The sequence below is a fragment of the Prunus persica genome, chromosome G1 (assembly GCF_000346465.2).
Source record: "Prunus persica cultivar Lovell chromosome G1, Prunus_persica_NCBIv2, whole genome shotgun sequence".
Taxonomy (NCBI): Eukaryota; Viridiplantae; Streptophyta; class Magnoliopsida; order Rosales; family Rosaceae; genus Prunus; species Prunus persica.
The window spans coordinates 28,183,993-28,202,325 of NC_034009.1; the positions used below are offsets into that span (position 1 = coordinate 28,183,993).

At 37.5% G+C, this 18,333-nt stretch overlaps 3 protein-coding genes across 4 annotated transcripts; all 3 read right to left on the bottom strand.

The window, feature by feature from the left end:
* Positions 95-1,884, bottom strand: LOC18793978 (expansin-A1). Its single transcript, XM_007225943.2, has 4 exons — positions 1,776-1,884; positions 1,475-1,611; positions 1,038-1,350; positions 95-933 (listed from the first exon to the last, which is right to left on the bottom strand). Coding segments are annotated over exons 1-4 (759 nt in total). The 5' UTR covers positions 1,778-1,884; the 3' UTR covers positions 95-626.
* Positions 11,237-14,082, bottom strand: LOC18792361 (the record flags this gene model as incomplete). The annotated part of the gene is made up of 3 exons (XM_007223151.2): positions 11,237-12,408; positions 12,501-12,535; positions 13,686-14,082. Coding segments are annotated over 3 exons (1,317 nt in total), but the record flags the coding sequence as incomplete, so codon positions are not given.
* LOC18789657 (methyltransferase-like protein 7A) lies at positions 16,529-18,241 on the bottom strand. Of its 2 annotated transcripts, none has more exons than XM_007223105.2 (6): positions 17,956-18,241; positions 17,786-17,881; positions 17,451-17,669; positions 17,175-17,271; positions 17,042-17,104; positions 16,529-16,932 (listed from the first exon to the last, which is right to left on the bottom strand). In XM_007223105.2, exons 1-6 carry the CDS (start codon positions 18,208-18,210, stop codon positions 16,739-16,741), a joined length of 924 nt encoding a protein of 307 aa, XP_007223167.1. In that variant the 5' UTR covers positions 18,211-18,241; the 3' UTR covers positions 16,529-16,738. The 2 variants fall into 2 exon arrangements, with proteins under 2 accessions (XP_007223167.1, XP_007223166.1); XM_007223104.2 differs by having other exon boundaries at positions 16,793-16,932; positions 17,038-17,104.

The following is an 18,333-nucleotide window of genomic DNA, read 5'->3' on the forward strand; positions in this document are numbered from 1 at the left end:
GAATTGAATCATTTCGTAAATATTTCATTACCACAATACTCAAATAGATGACCAAGATAATTTATTATTTATTAAAGGTGAAACAAGAAGCAAGAAATAATAAATTAGCAATCCATTACTAGTGGAAAATGGAAATTTACATTAGTCTTCAACAAACTTTGAAATATAACAACCAATCAGCAGGAAGGAAGCATCAGCTGATTACAGTAATGGCCTTACAAAACAAGCAGAAAATGCTTTTACTATTTCAAACACTAATGGCGGGTGGTCAAAGTCCACCACCTCTGCCAACTTCTGCTTTGACAATTACAGCAGAAGTAAAAATAAAAATAAACACAAGACCCGAGAAAGGGTTCAGGGTCCCAAAGATAGAAGGGTACCCTACACCCCCACGCTGATAAAATTTAGAGATTAAAATGATGGAGAGCCATTCTAAAATAAGCTAGCCCTCCTCAGACTTTGACCAAAACACAGAGGCCGAAGACTGACAGAACAGACCCAATAACTACTATAGTATACTAACTAATATCCTAGTATACTAAGAGTCATACTAATCTTCTTGATACTTGGTATATATATGTAAAAATCACCCTAGGAAATGGCTAAATATAAAGAGGGCAGGGGCCCTAGCGGAATTGGGCACCACTGTAGGTCTGCCCAAAGGACCACCCTGCTGGGGCAGCATTGTAGGACACCACTGTGCGGCCATCACTGGTAGTGACCTTGAAAGAGAGGCTTTGGCCATTGAGGTAGGAGTTGCTTTGCCAGTTCTGGCCCCAATTTCTGGACATTGCTTGCCAACCAGTCCTGGACCCTTTGACTGAAACAGAGTGCACATCACCGGCACCACCAACGTTTGTGATGAGGACCAGGTTGAAGTAGGAGTGCCCATTGATGGTGAATCTGATACCTCCCCTTCTCCTGCAAGGTACCCTAAAAATAAAAAACCAGAAAAAAAATTAGTACTTTTTCAACCACAAATCTTTTTAAAAATATAAAGGTTTGATTTTTCAGCAATGAAATTTCACGAGGCCTACCTTCTGTAAGCAACAGGCACAACACCAGCTTTGTACTGAGCAATGTGCTGGAAGACAGGCTGAGAGAGGTCAAAGTGGTGCTGAGGAGGATTGCACCAGCCCCCAGCATTGTTAGGAAGGGCATTGTTTGGTGGGCAGAAATTGGTGGCTGTGACCACAATGGCGCCAGGCAAGCACCATTTGGGGTCACTTACACACCTAATCTCATAGCAAGAACCACAGCCCAAGCCATTGTTGAACAGAGCAGTGCTCAGTGCTGCAGTATTTGTCCCGTACCCCTGACTGTAGAGGTTTCCATACCCACAAGCACCACCTATAGAAAACAAAAATCCCCAAATAAGAAAAATGGTACTCACAGAACATCTCAGAGATCTGAAAGACTGTTCCTTTCTAAAAAGAAACAGAAAAAATTAATCTTTGTTAATTTTGATGCATACCCATTGTCCCGGAAGCATCACCGCCTCCATAGAAAGTGGCACGAGCGTTAACCCATCCACCTCCACCATAAGCATGCGCACAGGAGACCATTGCAAGAAGACCCACCAAACAAAACCCATAAGCAAGAGCCATTTTCCTGCACAAAAACCAGTGAACCATTCAGCATTTTCTACATCAGAAAGACTCGGCTTTTTTAAAAAAATTAAATAAAAATAAATAAAAAAGAGGTGACATTTTTTCCTTTCTAGTGTGAACACTAGAAAGAAAGGGGAATGTGAGAGAGACGGACAAGGTTATTACATTGGATTGAAGTTGAATGATGAGCCTTGAAAATTTGAACAAAGGAGAGAAAACGTGAGGCAGAGGAGTGAGGAATGTGGGATGGGGTTGGGGGGGATTATATACAACTTTGGGGCAAGGGCTAGGGACTATTTAACCACCATGACCACTGACATAACACTTTTTTTTTTCCTTTTTTCTTATTTAAGCTGTAGGGGACCATAAACTGCTGGGCTAACTGGTTTTACAATAGTTAAAAACAAGTCCTTTTGAGGTGGAAGGGCAGTTTTGGAGGGGAAACCGTGTGGTTTTTGATGGTTGCTTAGTAGGAAATTGCCCAATCCTACTGAGACATAGCGGTTTTTTGGCTTTTTGATGGGGGTGACGATTCCATTAGAATCCATACCTCACATGCAAACCACTGCCCATTTGCCGCAACTACCCTTTTCTTTCTTTGTTGTTTTCTATGCTGCTTCTCTCTGCTTTTACTTTTCCTCCTCCTCGGTTTTCTTATTAGGTTTGATAATTAATTAACTTATTGTATATATTTTTCTTACAACTCACACCAGACCAGACTCACCACACCCACCTTTTTAAAAAGAATATAAAGATTTTTTATGAACTGAGTCTTTCTTGCTCTGGCTAGGATTATACTTACCTAACAGAATTTTCCAACTTTATTACAATGTAACCATAATTTAATGCCCATGAAATAAAAGTTGCAGACTTTATTTTATTTCTGAACCACAACATTTGCTGTCCTAGCCAGAGAAGAAAAAAAGGGAAAAAACTTGTGCTGTGTCTCTGTCTCTCTCTGTTTCTCTGCCATGGCACATCTTGGGACACACATTTTACAGTAGCTTTAACTATACAGCCGTTTAAAAGGACTTGAAGCAGGAAGAGAAAATTCAATGCCCGTATCTTTTCTGGTAAACGAACTGAATGAACATTTTGACCCATGAACCAAAACAATTCAACCTTCTTCATTCAATGTAGAAATTTTTTACTTGAAACGTGTCATTGCATTATTAATCAGAATAACAAAACATTACTACTACTCATGCTGCATGAGAGTGTTTCTCCATTCAACGGCATCTCTGCCGGGTTTGAAAACACATCAGAAGGCGGTGCACCGGTTACCATCTTTGATATATATTGGATAGTTCTCATCTACGGCCCATATTCAACTGGTCAGGTTTGGTTACTGCAGAGCAGACGACTCTATCAAATCAAAAACAGTAAGAAAATATATGAAGAAAAAGAAAAGGGGAAAAAAGGTCCACACAGTCCAGCAGAAGCACATGGGTGATGACATTTTTAGCAGCTTAGGTGTCTTATAGTTGAAGAAGACCTCAAATCTCAATCTTCATCAAATCCCGCTATTTATTTCTCTTTCTTGTTTCACATCTATCATTTTGTTTTGGATTGTTTTGGATTTAAAGAAAGGAAAAATGGAAGAAAGCACACGTGGTTGTAGGTAGATGTGTGGTTATGAAATTTACACAAAGTCACAAGCCTATGTGCGGCTTCTAACGATGGCTCTGTTATCTTTCTCTTACATTAGCTAAACGTATTAAGATCTTGGTAATTATTTATTAAGAAGATAAGATTTTGCATGGAAAACGATAACCTCTCGATTCCAACTTGTTTGGCGAGATATTAATGAGACCGCGATTCTCGGCATTAGTGTCTCTAGCTAATGGCCAAATATAAGTAGAAAATTCAGGTCATGTACGTAATTTATGGTAGCTCATGGAGTTCATTGACTTCAAAGAATCTTCTCGTTTTTATACTGTATACCTTCTCTTGTACGGCTTCATTGTCATGTGTACAATTTACAAATCAAGCAATGAAAAATTCACAATTTAACAGATGTTTAATTATAAAACCTAGATGGAGTTTAACTAGGGAAGTCTTCGAGGGTGCATTTTTCGTAATAAATATGAACATATTTAATGAATTACGATTAATTTTTCCTATAATAGAGAATTATGAACCCGTCAATGTAACATCTACAGCCTACTAAGTACAAATTCGCACGGTAGAAAACTCCGGTTTTCAAAACCTAATTAATGAGCTTAATTACGTATTGTTGTTATTGTAAAAATAACATTCTTGGCACAGTTAAACTAATTAACTAGGGGTGAGCTCTTCAAGATATGTGCCATTTGTCTGCTGAAAGGGACTTATTGAGTCCATCAACGGCGGCAATTTGCAGCTGCACATGCAACTGTTTTGGCCTCATTGTCCTTGTTCAAAACCCATTTGGCTTCTGCACGATTTGCTTTTGAATTTTTGTATCTCTGAGAGATTTTCCGACGCAGAACCATCAATACCCAGATGAAAGAAACACAAGAAACAGACAACGCATTTCATAATCGAATCTGATATTCTGAAATTACCCTGCAAGGCCCATAGGGAATTTTCTCCATATCTTCTTCATCTTCAGAAAAAGAAGAGATAAGTTGAGATATATTTTATTTGAAAGTTGAAAGATTAACGGCCAATAACCAACTTGTAGTTGAGATATGTCCAACAGTCCAACTTGCTTTTCAACCATGTCCTTTTTGTAAGATTCCATCTGGACCGTCCATCGTTCCAACGCAATCAAATGCTGATGCCGGTCTAGATTTTGCTACCTTTTTTTTCTGATCTCTCATACCTTTCACTGTTTCTAAAGGATTCACTACCCTGCGAGTCTGCGACCCTGTCCAAGGTCAGGATTTGATACTCTGAACCCTGCAAGGCTGCAGCCTAAAGTCAAATAAATACATCGAAATACAAAATCCCCTCAATCAATTCTTGAATCTTGACTAAACAAATAAAGGCATTACTAACAAAATCGAGCTAAAAATCAAGCTAAGTGTTCACTTGACTTCAAAAGTTACTATAGCCTTTATAAGAATTTGTAAATAAGGATTAAAGATTTGATTGTGATGCAAGCAACAGGTTGCGCAAGTGATTAAGAACAATTACGCATGCACTCTGAGGTCTTGTATTTGAATCACCCCTTCTCTAATCTCGATCGTATCCAAATAAATAAATAAAAATTTGACCGTGATTGAAGTAGTGGTGGTAATTATAGGGCTAATGCAACGCCCGTGAGGCTGACTGTAATTCCCAACCCATCAGAATCTGTTTTCATCTCTTGTCTCCCCTCGTGTGCTGTGTTGTTAGAAAGTAAGTGGTCATCATATGCTTTATCCAGCAAGGACTCCAAGCCAAAGATGAAACAAATAATAATCACCACTACCCCCAACATGTGGTCCAGGCAATCCAATAGAAAAATCTTATTTACCCAACACAAAAAACATTCAAAAGAAAAGAATGGTGGAGAAAGAAGATTCAGTTTGGTGTGATTATGAATGGTGTTTCAGTGTCCCCAGAGCCCTTACAAGCTGAATTTCCAGAGGGGAATAAAGTCACACAGCACAATGATCTAGAAGCAGGCACAAGTTAAGGGAATGTGAGTGAGAAGAGAGAAGCTAAAGCCCGTGATCAAGGGAGTTGTTGTTGTTGCCTAGCTAGTAGTAAAAGGACTAAGTGTGAGAAGAAGATATATCTTTTTGTGGTAGATAGATTTGGCTTTTTTCAGCTTTGTTTTCTTGTCTCCTCTCTTTGAAGTTTTAAACTGCCTTTGGTTAACCAACCCAACTACCTCTAGCAACAATAATATATCCTTCCTCCTCTCCTCCCTCTATATTCTATATAGCACTGCGGAAAGTGGTGTAATTGATTGCAAAATCAAATACGTGCTCTAAAAGCGCTTCCAACTACCCACGGGATTTGGTGAAGTGCTTTCAAAGTTTGAGGGTTTGGTTTGGTTTATAATTTTGGTCCAACAAGTATTAATGATGGCCAAAAGGTTAAAATTTAAAAAGGGTTCTTCATTCCACAAGGGGAAGAGTAAAATGATAATGGAATGAGGCCTCTCCATTTGGTCCTAAAGAAAGCTAGAGACATCAAAATACTTTCTTTGAATCTCGTTTATTTCTAACAAGTAACATGTAAGTCACTTACTAAACTAACTCTTCTGTAAAGGAAGAAATGTTGCCGACACCGATTATGCTTAAGATTTGCATTGATTCTCTTGTTACTTTCTTTAATGATGGGTCACTTGACTTTTAATAATTGATTAAACCCTATAAAGTTATGCAAAAGTTTGCATTGGATCTTGTTTTGAATTTTAAATTAGTCCACAAAAAGTTTGGAGTCAATCGACTACACACTAATTCCCCTTTGGGCCATGCAGGTCCCATGTTTTTAAATTTACTTCCATTTTGAGTGGATTCTTGTAGGTTATGTACTTATGCGACCCTTTATTTTCTTCTGTGCTTGATCATATCACAATGGTCATTCCATTCTTCCACGTACCCCTCATACATATATTGCACCCGTGAACAAAAACAAAATGCAAAAAACAAAAAAACAAAACTTTACTTACTAAAATGTATGTGGTGAACGGTCAAAATAAATTATATATACGTACAAACATATGAATTTTTATGAGTAAAATAATAAATTAATAGTACTTAAATTTAAGAAAGAAATTTACATAGTTTAAGAATCAAATCCAGCTGCCACCTTTCTTGTCACGCAATCCCTTTGTTGAAAAATTGGGGGGGATTAGAAAGCTTGAGTTAATAGCATTTAAAACTATCATTTTCGGGTCGATTTGTTTCTACAAAACCTGATTCATGGTGTTGCATAGCAGGACCAAAATGAATGTGATGGTTAACTACACATTAGGAATTTCCTCAACCCCTCAACCTCTCTATGATAAGATAGAGCAAATTTGGATAAATTAATTTAAATCGCTTTATAGTCGTTTGGAATTACATTAAAGCGCCTTACAACTAAGTCAGAGATTCCATGACATAAGAAACGAAATTACATTTGCCTTAGAGAGGGAGACCCCTATTTGAAGCAACTAGCAATTAACTAACTAATTACATTTGGAATTTTTAATATTGTTAAGTGTAGAAGCAAAAGAAACGTCGTGGGTTTTAATCAGTTTACAAATTTATTCACGTTCACTTGATCATCAAATTTTTCTGAGTTACATTAGTCTATTATTTTTTAAAATATTTGGATAATTAAGTTGGAAAAATGGATAGAAAATGGGAAGAAAAATATAGAAAACATTGTTAGTAGATTTGATTTGAATCAAGCATCACATACCTTTCACACATTACAAGCAAGAAACAACGAGGGTGCCAAATGCCATCACGTGTGTACACGTAGAGAAAGAGGTTTTAAATTGCAGTCATGCTTGAATGCATGTGCTTGTTTGTCTCTTCTTCCAGGGTCCCTTTGCATGTGCCAATCTACCATATGGTTTAGATGGCTTTGACTTGTACGTTTCCAATTACATTTCTTTCTCTCTTTTTTGGGTCGAGTTCCAATTACATTTCTAGGCATACCTTTAATCATTCTTCTTTTTATAGTCAACTACAAGTATTATTATTACACATGCATATATGTGATGTAAATTAGGGAAGTTACTCACAAAAAGAGAAAATTCGTGTGAAAAAAATGTATGTATATTTGAAATTTCCCTCTCTTTAGTTAATAATGTAAATTCTCTTAAATAATAGCAAAGATAGACGGATAATACAATTACTAGCTTGAGTTTACGTTTAATGATTTCAACTTTCAAGTAGCATGATCAACCACATGTTATTAGGTCACTATATAAAAATTAAAAGATAAAAAATTGCAACAAATGGTATGATATATGACAGTCTCGATCTCTTGGATCACAGGAGTCCAAGAGATTGTGGTCACCCACCGTTGGATATTAATCCAATGGTTGAAATTTTTTTTTTAATATGAGTGCAAGAGTGAGTGAACCGTTGAATTTACATCCAACACGATGAGTGACCACAAATTTCTTGGACTCCTGTGATCCAAGAGATCAGGACTGTGATATATGAAATATGTAATTGATGGTTCAAGTTGGTGCTTAATATTCAACCATTATCCCTTTAACTATAAATCAATTAGCACTTCATTGTTTGGACGTTTGAATTTCAGATTTACAAAACGTTTGAAACAAGTTATCTGTTTAGGGTTGGTGAGGGCAACACATCCACATGCGATTTGTGCAACTTTCAATTGATTAGGATTTATATTATCATGAAAAATGTAGGAAAAAGTCTCTATTTTTACCGTTCTTCTTCAACTCTAATTGGTCAAATTCTTTTTAACTGCTTGGCCCATATTTTATGAGGCCCATATCATAATAACTTGGGTTGGTGTGGATCTATGATACTTGATAAGCACATCTCCTAGTGCTTACAAAATGGTCCTACACCTTGAAAGAATGTGAGTAAAAGAATAAGAAATTTGGGATGCTAGGGCTTTGCAACCATGAGGCATCAAATGGAAGGCCTTATTTGACAGTTTAACTTATATGTAATAGAAATAGCATTGTTTTGTTATTTTCGACTAATCACAAATTCTCACGAGAAAAAATTATCACGTGTGACATACCATGACTGATCGGGGATAGCAAAATAGTGCTATCTCCGTTTCACGTAAATACTTCTCCTTATTTGGAGTAGAACTGAGCCAAAATATATCTCCCTTTGTTATTTTGCCAGACATGGTAAGAAGAAACCGCAAATTCTGATATTTGCATATTAGTTGAAGACTAAACGATAAAAGTTGAAATTGATATTTGTCACAAGAAGAAAAGATCATAGCCAGATTAGGGTTCTATCAATTTATCAAGATGGGAAAATTGAAATTGACAAAAATGCGTGAGCTTGACATGAGTGAGTGTGACTGTCGTGTGAAGGGTACTTTTCAGTTTTCTCATGGAGAAGGAGAACTCTATTCACTGCTAATTGAATCCAGCTCTGCACTTAGGTGAAAAAAAAAGGTTAAAAATAAATAAATATCCGTGCACGACAACATGGTCGTCACCCACTAGTGTTGTGTGAGTCTTCTGAGATAAAAAAATACAAGTAAAAATTGTAGTGTCTCCCCCATGACAAGGTAATTGTAGTGTCTCCCCCACTGAACAAAAGCAAACCCACTCAAGTTAATTAGCATGCTCTCTACTTTTTGAGCAGTTTCCATTTCATGAATTAATGTTGAGACTACTGGTAAGAAGACAGACTTAACTGAGAGGAGTTAGGTTGCCATTGCCAGAGCTAACTGGTTTAATTACTTGTTAGGAAACAATCCCACATGAAGGAGGCCACCATGTTGGAGCACTAAGCTTTTGATTGAGACTTTACTTATAAACAAAACAAAACAAAAAAAAGTTCATCACGCTTAAGTCCTTTGGACCCCCCCCACCCCACCCATCACATGCACCTCACCTTAATTCTTACTTTAGGTTTAGGGTCATGCACTCTTCTTACTTTAGGTTTACCCTACATCCGAAGTCTTTTGTTCGATTTCCCTTCTCTCCTCTCAGTCTTTTTTATATGGTTTTTAAAACTTCCTACCTGATCAGGTGATTAGTTCAGAACATGCTTTACCTTTTTAGCCGAGCCAACTGAACCCAAACTGAAATCTAATTGGACCTTTTTTCTTCTTCTTTACCTGGGATAGATAGAAAACCTTTTTTTTCTTTTCTTTTTTTCTCTTTTTGAAAACACTGGTTGCATTCAGTTTGAGCGCCAACTGAATTTGACTTCCAATTCACCCTCCATATCATTAAAGAAAACGAGCACTTATAAAGTCGTTCAAAAGAAAAGGAAAGGAAAGAAAGGAAAAAAAGTGGCACGTTTGCATGATGAAGCTTTGTCAAATAACCTTCCATCATCATACGCAATAAAAATGCCATGAAGATTTGAGTGTGATTTTTCTTCCTGTTAATCTTATGACCATCATTAAGCTATAAAATCAGTCAGTCGATCAAATTGCAAATTGGGACATCACATTTACTAATTGTCGGCTGCGAAATGATAAGGTTATGGATAACAACAGTACTAGAGATGTAACACGAGCGATGCCGCCACAAATTGAGAGATATCATATGTGGAAACCATGAAACAAGAGGGAAGGGTTTTCTTTTTGAAAAGCCATCGAAAAAGTTATGCTTCGATCTTTTTGGTTTGGAATTTGTACATTTATTTGACAATTCAAAACCTTAGCCACACTTTATCACCTTCATTGACAAGGAAAAAACAGGGTACGTGGAAAAAAAATCTGAGACTATGCTATAGAACCCTAGTGGTTGCACTATGAGGAGGGGGTGTCAAAATCGCAATATTATTCCAAATCTTTGTAGGAGCATAGGGCTTTTATCTCAATGTGGCAAATTGATGCCCAAAGAAAAGGACATGAGAACATGGCTAGTGGCTGAAGGAACCAACCATTTTGATGATCCAAGAGGGCCCAATTGCAACAACAGTGACAGTTGTAAATAGTTAGTTGCATGAGTAAGAAATAAGAAACATTTGGGCATGGGATCTCATGTTATAATGCACAATGTGAAATTGTCTGGGGCAAACCCGACTGAGCACATGATTGTGGGGAAGGGGAAGGAGAAGGATTCTCTGCTCAGTGCTTAGGATGGTCCCCTCTCTCTGTGCAGCCCTAGCTAGGGTCCCCTCAGCAAATATCCACTGGCCCATGTAAACATTTCAATGGCTATGGAAATTGGTTCCACTGGTAATTTTCTTCTGTTTATGTGGTGGAGGTGAAACTGAAACCTCACATACTGATGTGCTGGTCCACTGATGTAAAGCCTTCATTGCAAGTTTGCAGTGGAGAGGACCAATATTGACAATGAACTTGTATGTATGTATTGATATCTGCATGTTTTTATTTTATGAGCTGACATCTTTGTTCTTATCTGTAAATCTGTGCTATAGTAATATTCGAATTTGATTAAGAAAATAGGGTGAGACAGTAGAAAACATGGGGCACCCTGCCTCATGTGTCTACTTTGATGATGTATGAAACAGCAATGCCAAAGTAATTATATATATAGCTTCTGAAAAAAGCGCTTTCAACTTTCTTATGTGTGTGAAGGGTTCTGTTCCTACTGCAATCACACAGAGCACGCAAAGTCTTCAACACCAGTCCTCAAAAACGGTGACTTGTGATTTCAATTTTGGGCCAGTACCATGTACACACACATGAAAGATATTTTCTTCCTTTCTATCTTTTCCTTTTTGTGGTTACAAAACTTACTGGTTACCGCCAATAGGCCATCAAGCCTATCCGAGGAACTAGGACCAATGAATCATGGAGACAAATGATAAATCAACAACTCAATTAGTCTCCACAAATCCTAGTTAAACAGGGTCCAGACACAGATTAGGCTACCTGGGCAAAAATCAACCTCCTACTTATTTTTAAGGACGTGTGTAAACAAATGAAGGGAGCCTAACCAAGAACAGAACCATGGAACTGTTTTATTTTATGATAGTTACATGAAGCATGTCTTTCATAAATTAATAGTACTCTACAATTCTAAAACGATTTCTGGCAATTAATGCTTTCCAAGAACAACACAAGACCAAAGAAGAAAAAAGAAATTAATTTCCCTTTTCTTAGAGGGCAAAACAGATTCATACACAAATCAAAATACAGAGGCACAATAGCAATGCAAACATACATGTGTCTACTTCCAACAAGGGTTTCAACCCACAATTTGAGCAAGATCAAATCTATACAAGGCGGCAGGCTATCCAATCCAATCACTGCAGATATATAATCTATTCAGACTTACAACCAAATAGCAGAATTCAAGGATTGCCTATCGAGAAAACTTTCGGGGTTCCGATTTAGCTATGTATTTTCTTCAGTTCTTAATAGTCAGGCCTGCAGTCATCTTTGACTTTGAGCTTCCAACTGCTCCCTGGTCAGCTGATTTTCCACTCAAATGCTGAAAAGAGTAAGAGCCACTTTTTCTCAACTTACCTGGAAATTCTTTGCCCAAATTACCTTTCAAAGAAAGATTTTTCTTTATGCGACTTCTGTTAAGCAACAGCATACTATTGCGCGGGGGAGCATGCAAAGCCCCTTCAACACAATCTCCTACCTGCGTACATCCCCAAGGCCTGGATGACCCGTCATCAGAAATTGGTCTGAGCCGTGGAAAACCAGTCCGCAGTCTTGAGAAGCCTTGCTGCTCAGGGAGATTTTCCTCCTCAAGTCTGGCACATAATGGGCAGGGAGGGTCATTTTTACGTGTCTTGGGCGTTGTTTGCTCCAAGCACTCTGCATGGAAGACATGACAACAAGAAAGCACCCCTGTGACTGGCATATCTCCACTTCTTACTATCCTACGAGAACTCCAAGGTGATCTCTGTGAAAGAAACCTTTCACACAACCCGCATCTAAAACCATCAGACATATTATTACATGGTCGACCAGAAATTTCTGCCTCAAATGACTCAGAAACATCTGCAAAATCAATGCTGCTACTCGCACTGCTCCAGCGGTGGCCATCTCTTTGAGGAGTGGCGGCATCAAATTCCGTAAATCCAGCTAAAGTAAGGTCAGAAGCCTCTCTTGGAGGAGTTTGTGCAGGAAAAGATAAGGGATGAATAGGTTTGGACATGAATGAACGGCGGCTCGGTAAAGTATGATGAGAAGATAGGCATGCCTTGACTGCAGGTTCAGACTCACTGCTGTCTGAACGGGATGAGGAGGATCCCCCGGTGTCTTGAATTTCTGAAGTTCCCTGCAAGATACCATCAAAGGAAACACAAAATAAATAAATTTATTTGATTAAATAAACTAGGAAATTTGAATTCAAAAGTTCTCACAAAATACCTCCATGGTAGGTCTAAAGAATGAATGCCCAAAAGCTGGACCTAGCAAGTAAGAGGGAGTGACGTTAAGTTAATGAAAATAACTTACAACATGAATATTAGAAAGAATGATGACAATCTTGAGATTACTAAATTTCCTTAATAAGTATAAATTTTGAATTCCCTATTTTATAGGCTACAGGGGTCTGATTATTGATCAATCTTGGTAATAATTTAAGCATGTAAGAATAAATAGCATAGGTGAGAAATCAATCAAGAAAACACCTCAAACGACATAATAATACAACCAAATAATTCAAAATGAAAACAATGAGAATCCCCATGGATAATGTCAACTGAACTCATGATTCCAGATCAGATTTAGCAAGCTTCTAACACTCTTTTTCACTCTTGACCCTAGACTGCCAACAATAGAGAAGAAAGAGATGCTCCTTAAGTTGCTAGTATAAGTAGATTAAGCATGACAATGGTTATTATGATTGAAGGGTTTTTCTTTTTCATGAATCTAATTAAGATGTAATTAGAGCATAAAGCCAGAGTTATTGAACAATAGAGTACTTTGTGAAAATTACTCTAACACTAATCATGTAACACCGAGAAATGAAGATATAGCAAGCACATATACACAGGTTGTTAGTAAAAACCAACTATCAAATCACCTAACCCAGATGGTCATCTTTTTGTGCAAAGCAAAAGCAGCATACACAAATACACGAGTGTGCACACACAGAGAGATGTAAGAAAGAAGGCTACAAGATGTGAGAACTTTTTTACGAGAGACTGCAATGTCTAATTATTTCAAACAATGACCAACATACCATCAAATTGTGCAGTAACAAACACACGCAAATGTGTGTATCTCAAAATATAAACATAAATTATAATCATGCAAGATCATTTGCACCAATTCATTTGTACTTGGTAGATTATTAACATTACATAAAATAATATTATAGCTCTGTTCAATCCAAATGAACCAACAAAATTTAATCCACCAAATTGTTTAATAGTTACCCGCATAGCAATTGCACTTAGCACATTACTTCTTCATATGCTTTTTCTGACACCAGATTTTAAAGCCAACAATTAGAAATTCATCCCAAAAGCAATCTAATTTATCAGACATCAACATGTGTATGCACGCACAGAAAAAACTGAAATAGAGATGCATTATCAATTGTATTACCTCTCCTTTTTGCAGTTTCATAATCATCTATACTGATTTCCTGTATTGCTGGAGGTGTCCACTGAGGACCTTGAGAAAGGTCAGATGAACTACTTAAAAACAGTGCAGCACCATCAGATGCAGAGTAGTGATGATTATAGAGATTGTTGCCTCTTACCCAGCCCCTACTTCCTTTACTGTTTGATGAAGTAGAAGACCCCTGTTGCTGAATACCATCATGCAAACCATATTGTAGTTCTTCAGGTTGGAATCGGAAATCCCATCTCGATGGGGGTGGTGAGAAGCTCGTATTAGTTCGCCAGCAAGGCTCCTCTGGACCCACGGACCAATCCCTACTGGCCGTATGTGATTCATGTGGCCTTGCAGCCACACAACACAGGGACCCCGTTTTAGCTATTTTTTATAAGACACAAGAAGATTGATTCTATCTGCTATCAATCTTCCTAAAGCTCAGCTCACTAATTTATATCACTTGCATGAAACAAGTTACATTCACTTATGTCAAGCGCCACTTATCGATGGTACAACATATAATTAGTACAATGAATCCTACAACACCTAACAGTATTAAGTGCTGCAGTCAGGGTGCGAAGACCCACACTTCAAGAAAATTGGACAGTGCGGTAGAACTTCAAATATAAAACAGGCAAACACTTAAAAACAGAGGATCAAAATTTCAACAATACATATTCAAAGTACGTTGCTTACAACTCCAGATTTCTTCAGCAAATGACAAATATTTCAGAGTTCTTCAGTGGTCATAGAGGCAACCCTACCAAGAAAGTTCGAAAAATTTTAGATAAGGCAATGTTCAGCACGAGTACTCTCAAGTCCAAATGTTCAACAAAACAAAACTCCAGAACACAAATACTCAACAAGATACTAATCCATCATCATTAAAATCAACAAAATGAAAGCCGATAAATTACATAAATTCCACAAAGCCAGTGACTTTAACTTCAAGACTTGCAGAGTGTGTGCATTTTTCATATTTTTGTTCAGCATAAGGCCAGGCATCTAGTTCAGCCTTATAGAGCGCATACAAATTTAGAAAGTTCACAGAGACACATAAGGAGCAGAACGTGGTCTTGGAAACACCAATAGTTCATCAAACAGTACAGCGAGACAACCAAAGCAGATAGAAAGCAAAATTTGAGAACTGAACATCAGTCAAAAACCCTAGAAATAGAAAGCCCCAACAAGATAAAAATAAATAACTGGTCTTTTTAAAACCCAGAAATGTAAATCGAGAAAGAAAGCTTACAATTAGACAATGACGAAGCACGAGAAGAAACCGTGAGCTAGGCCTAGGCGACTGGTTGTCGAGTGAGTAAGAAATGAAAACCCTAATATATCGGGGAGGAAAAGGAGGAGCCTATTTAGGAACCTTTTTGCATTAAGATCCTCCCTTTTCTGCATAATCCCATCCAATTCCCTGTTTCTTCAAGCTTAATTAATTACCTTCTTTTTTGTTCCGTATATTATTTTCTTTTAGCTGGAGTTGTGCAGTTTAATTAATATTTTTCTGTAGGTGGCACTGGCAGATTGGTTTTTTTGTTGTCATTATTTGCATGTCATTATTTCTTCGTCTCTTTTTGTCACCAATTTTGTTTGACTTTTTTTATTATTATTTCTTCACATTTATTTAATTAATTGTTTATAGCAATAATCATTTTGTAGAAGATTGCGTGAGCTAATGAAATTTTATTTTAGATCACACAGAGAGCTTTCATTGAGGAATCTCTCAAATAAGTTTATTTGAGGGACACCCCTTGTAGGCAGTGGCAGACACAGAAAATTTTTAGCAGAGGTGCAAAATTGATTAAGTATGAGAAATAGTTTTTCGGAATAATCATTTTCTCAAGATAATTTTTGGCGGCTTTTATTCCTTACACATTAAATAAGAAAACTTGATTTTATGGGATTTTAGTATGAAGTATATATTGACTTAATGAGCCATCATTTTTAGCCTAAATCGTATTTTGCACTAAAACCGATTTTTCATATTTTGATTTGATATGAATTTGATTTTCTAGTATTTTTATTTGAATCCAAATGGGGGGTACTTCCTTATTTACATTGTAAACTTAAGTAAATGGAGTAATATAAAAATAAATTAAAGTAAAATGACAAAGACATTTACTTAAATGTTGAAAATGGAAATAAGGTAATCTGTACACCAGTTGAGCAAAGGGGCAGTTTGAAGCACCTACAATTATTTTTCCTGCGAAGGGAGGTGCAAGTGCACCTCCTTGCGCCTATGTAGATCCGCCAGTGCTTGTAGGCCCCACTCCGGATTGTATTTTACTAATCCAAACCGTCTATTTTGTAGATACTCATTCAAAGATCATCTCTACAAAAAATCACTTGAATCCGATATCATGTGACCACTCAATTGAGTTATTGAAATTTTAGTACTTTCTTAAAGCACCGTGTTCATTGATTTTGTAAGACACAATTGGATGTCGAAACGGTTTCCGATTTGTCTAATTTTTTGTAAGGATGATCTATGAATGAATACCTAAAAAATAGATGGTTTGGATTATTGGGAAAAGAATTATAGGGTACTCTAAAGGGCGTCCCTCAAATATTTGAGGGATCCCTCAATAGAAGGGGACTGTTAGATCACATGTATTTATATACATATATTCCCGGGAGCAACCTGAGCAGGATAATATAATTATATATCTTAGATTGAATTACATATTGCCAAGCCTGATGATTTTCTGAACAATAGAATTTGTTTGATTCTAGTATGATTAAAAAAAGATTTATTTATTTATCTTGTGAGAAATTGAGCCACATGGGCTCACTATTGCTTGCTTAGAAAGGCCCAAGCCCAATAATGGCCAACCAAAACTACAAATTTATTCCAATAATAACAAACACAATCCAAGATTCTCTGGTTGAGCTCCTCATCAAGTTTTCAGACTGCTAATTAATAACTTAATTATTGATGAGGAGGAGTCTTTTGCACCAGATGGGCATCTTATTGATGATGTTAAGAGGAGTATGCAACTGTTTGAGAATATTTCTGTGGCCTTCTGTTATTGTTACTTACAAGCTATTCCAAAGAGTTGAGGGTTTATGATGGAGGCACTGGACAAGGAGGTCATGCTAAGCTTAACATCTGAGAAGCCAGACTTGGATATGCTCCTTCCCGTTTCCCTGGTGAGATGACACCCATCAGCTAGGGTTTGTTGCAGAGGATCAAGAATACTCTGTGTAAATCTGAGGAGTGTTCCATCTGCACCACGATACCAGTTGCTTGCTTTAGAAATGGAAAACCATATATAACACCTTCTTCCCCTCAATTTCCTCAATGAATTAGAAATTGGGTTCAGCTCACTACCTACCTTTTGCAGCCACATGCTCCACAAACAGGTAAACTCCACCTGGTCTCAGCACTCTCTTTATCTCTGAATACAACACCAAAAATGAGCAATAAGCAACAACCCACAAGTCAGGAATTTTATGCAAAACCATTACCTTTCAGAGTCTTATCAACATCTTTAACAGAACACAATACAAGGGTTCCCACAACTGCATCAACTGAAGCATCATCTAATGGTATAGCCTCCCCAACCTGGTTAAGATTAAGCATTTCCAATATATCACAAACAAAAAGCAAATTTCACAAAGAGGGGACAAATACTAGAAACCGAAATTCAATAAGTTGCAGGTTAAGAAAACTTGCATTATAAGAAATTATACATTGAATGTTGTAAATTCAAGCTTCATAAATTAATAACCAGTTTCACATACTGCTTGTACAAACTCAAAATTCGAAAGGGGCAGACCGGCAGCCACGGCGGCAGCCCGAGCATACTTTTCCATCTTTATATTCGGATCCACACCAAAAACCCGGACACCACTATCAGCAGCATAGTATCTAAGATTAGGACCAGTCCCTATACCAATTTCCAACACTTGCTGAGCTTTTCCCTTCAATTCAGCGAATAGCTCTGCCTTGTAACCTGCAATCTTACCCATAAAATGAAGTAACTAAGCTCACTGAGAAAGAAACATTTACTAATGAACCACTAATCTCAAAACTTAGTTAAATGGGAACTTTTAGTATTTACTAATTAACCACTAACCTCGTCTTCATAAGATTGCATGGAGGTGTTCAAGACTGATGCATAGAACTCTTCATACCAGTCTGGTCTTGGAGGATGAACTTCTTCTAATATGGTCTAAGCATGCATCACACAATTTTTTTTTAAAAACCACCAAATTTTCTGTGAAGTATCTAAAGACCAGTACGTACCGTATAATTATCAGAAGGCAATTTGGAAGCGATGGAGGTGGAGGGGCAAATTGGGAATAATGATGTGGCCACTGCTGCTTCAACGAAGCGCCTTCTTCCGCACGAACATACGCCGCTGAAACAGAACGAGTCCGGCGCGAGTGACCCGGCGGTTGAAGCATCTGAGTTGACTCGGGTTGGAAAAGAATCAGAACGCGATGTGATTAGGCCACGTGGCGCGATGTTGGGTGAGAAGGGAATGGTGTGAAGGATCATCTCTACAGCGGCCAGTGGTGTGTGATTTCTTGAGTGGATGGTGCCATGTTATGGAATTATTATGTTTTTCATGGCCAACGACAGCATAAATTCTGTCGTTTTGTCTTGATGATACTTCTTGTA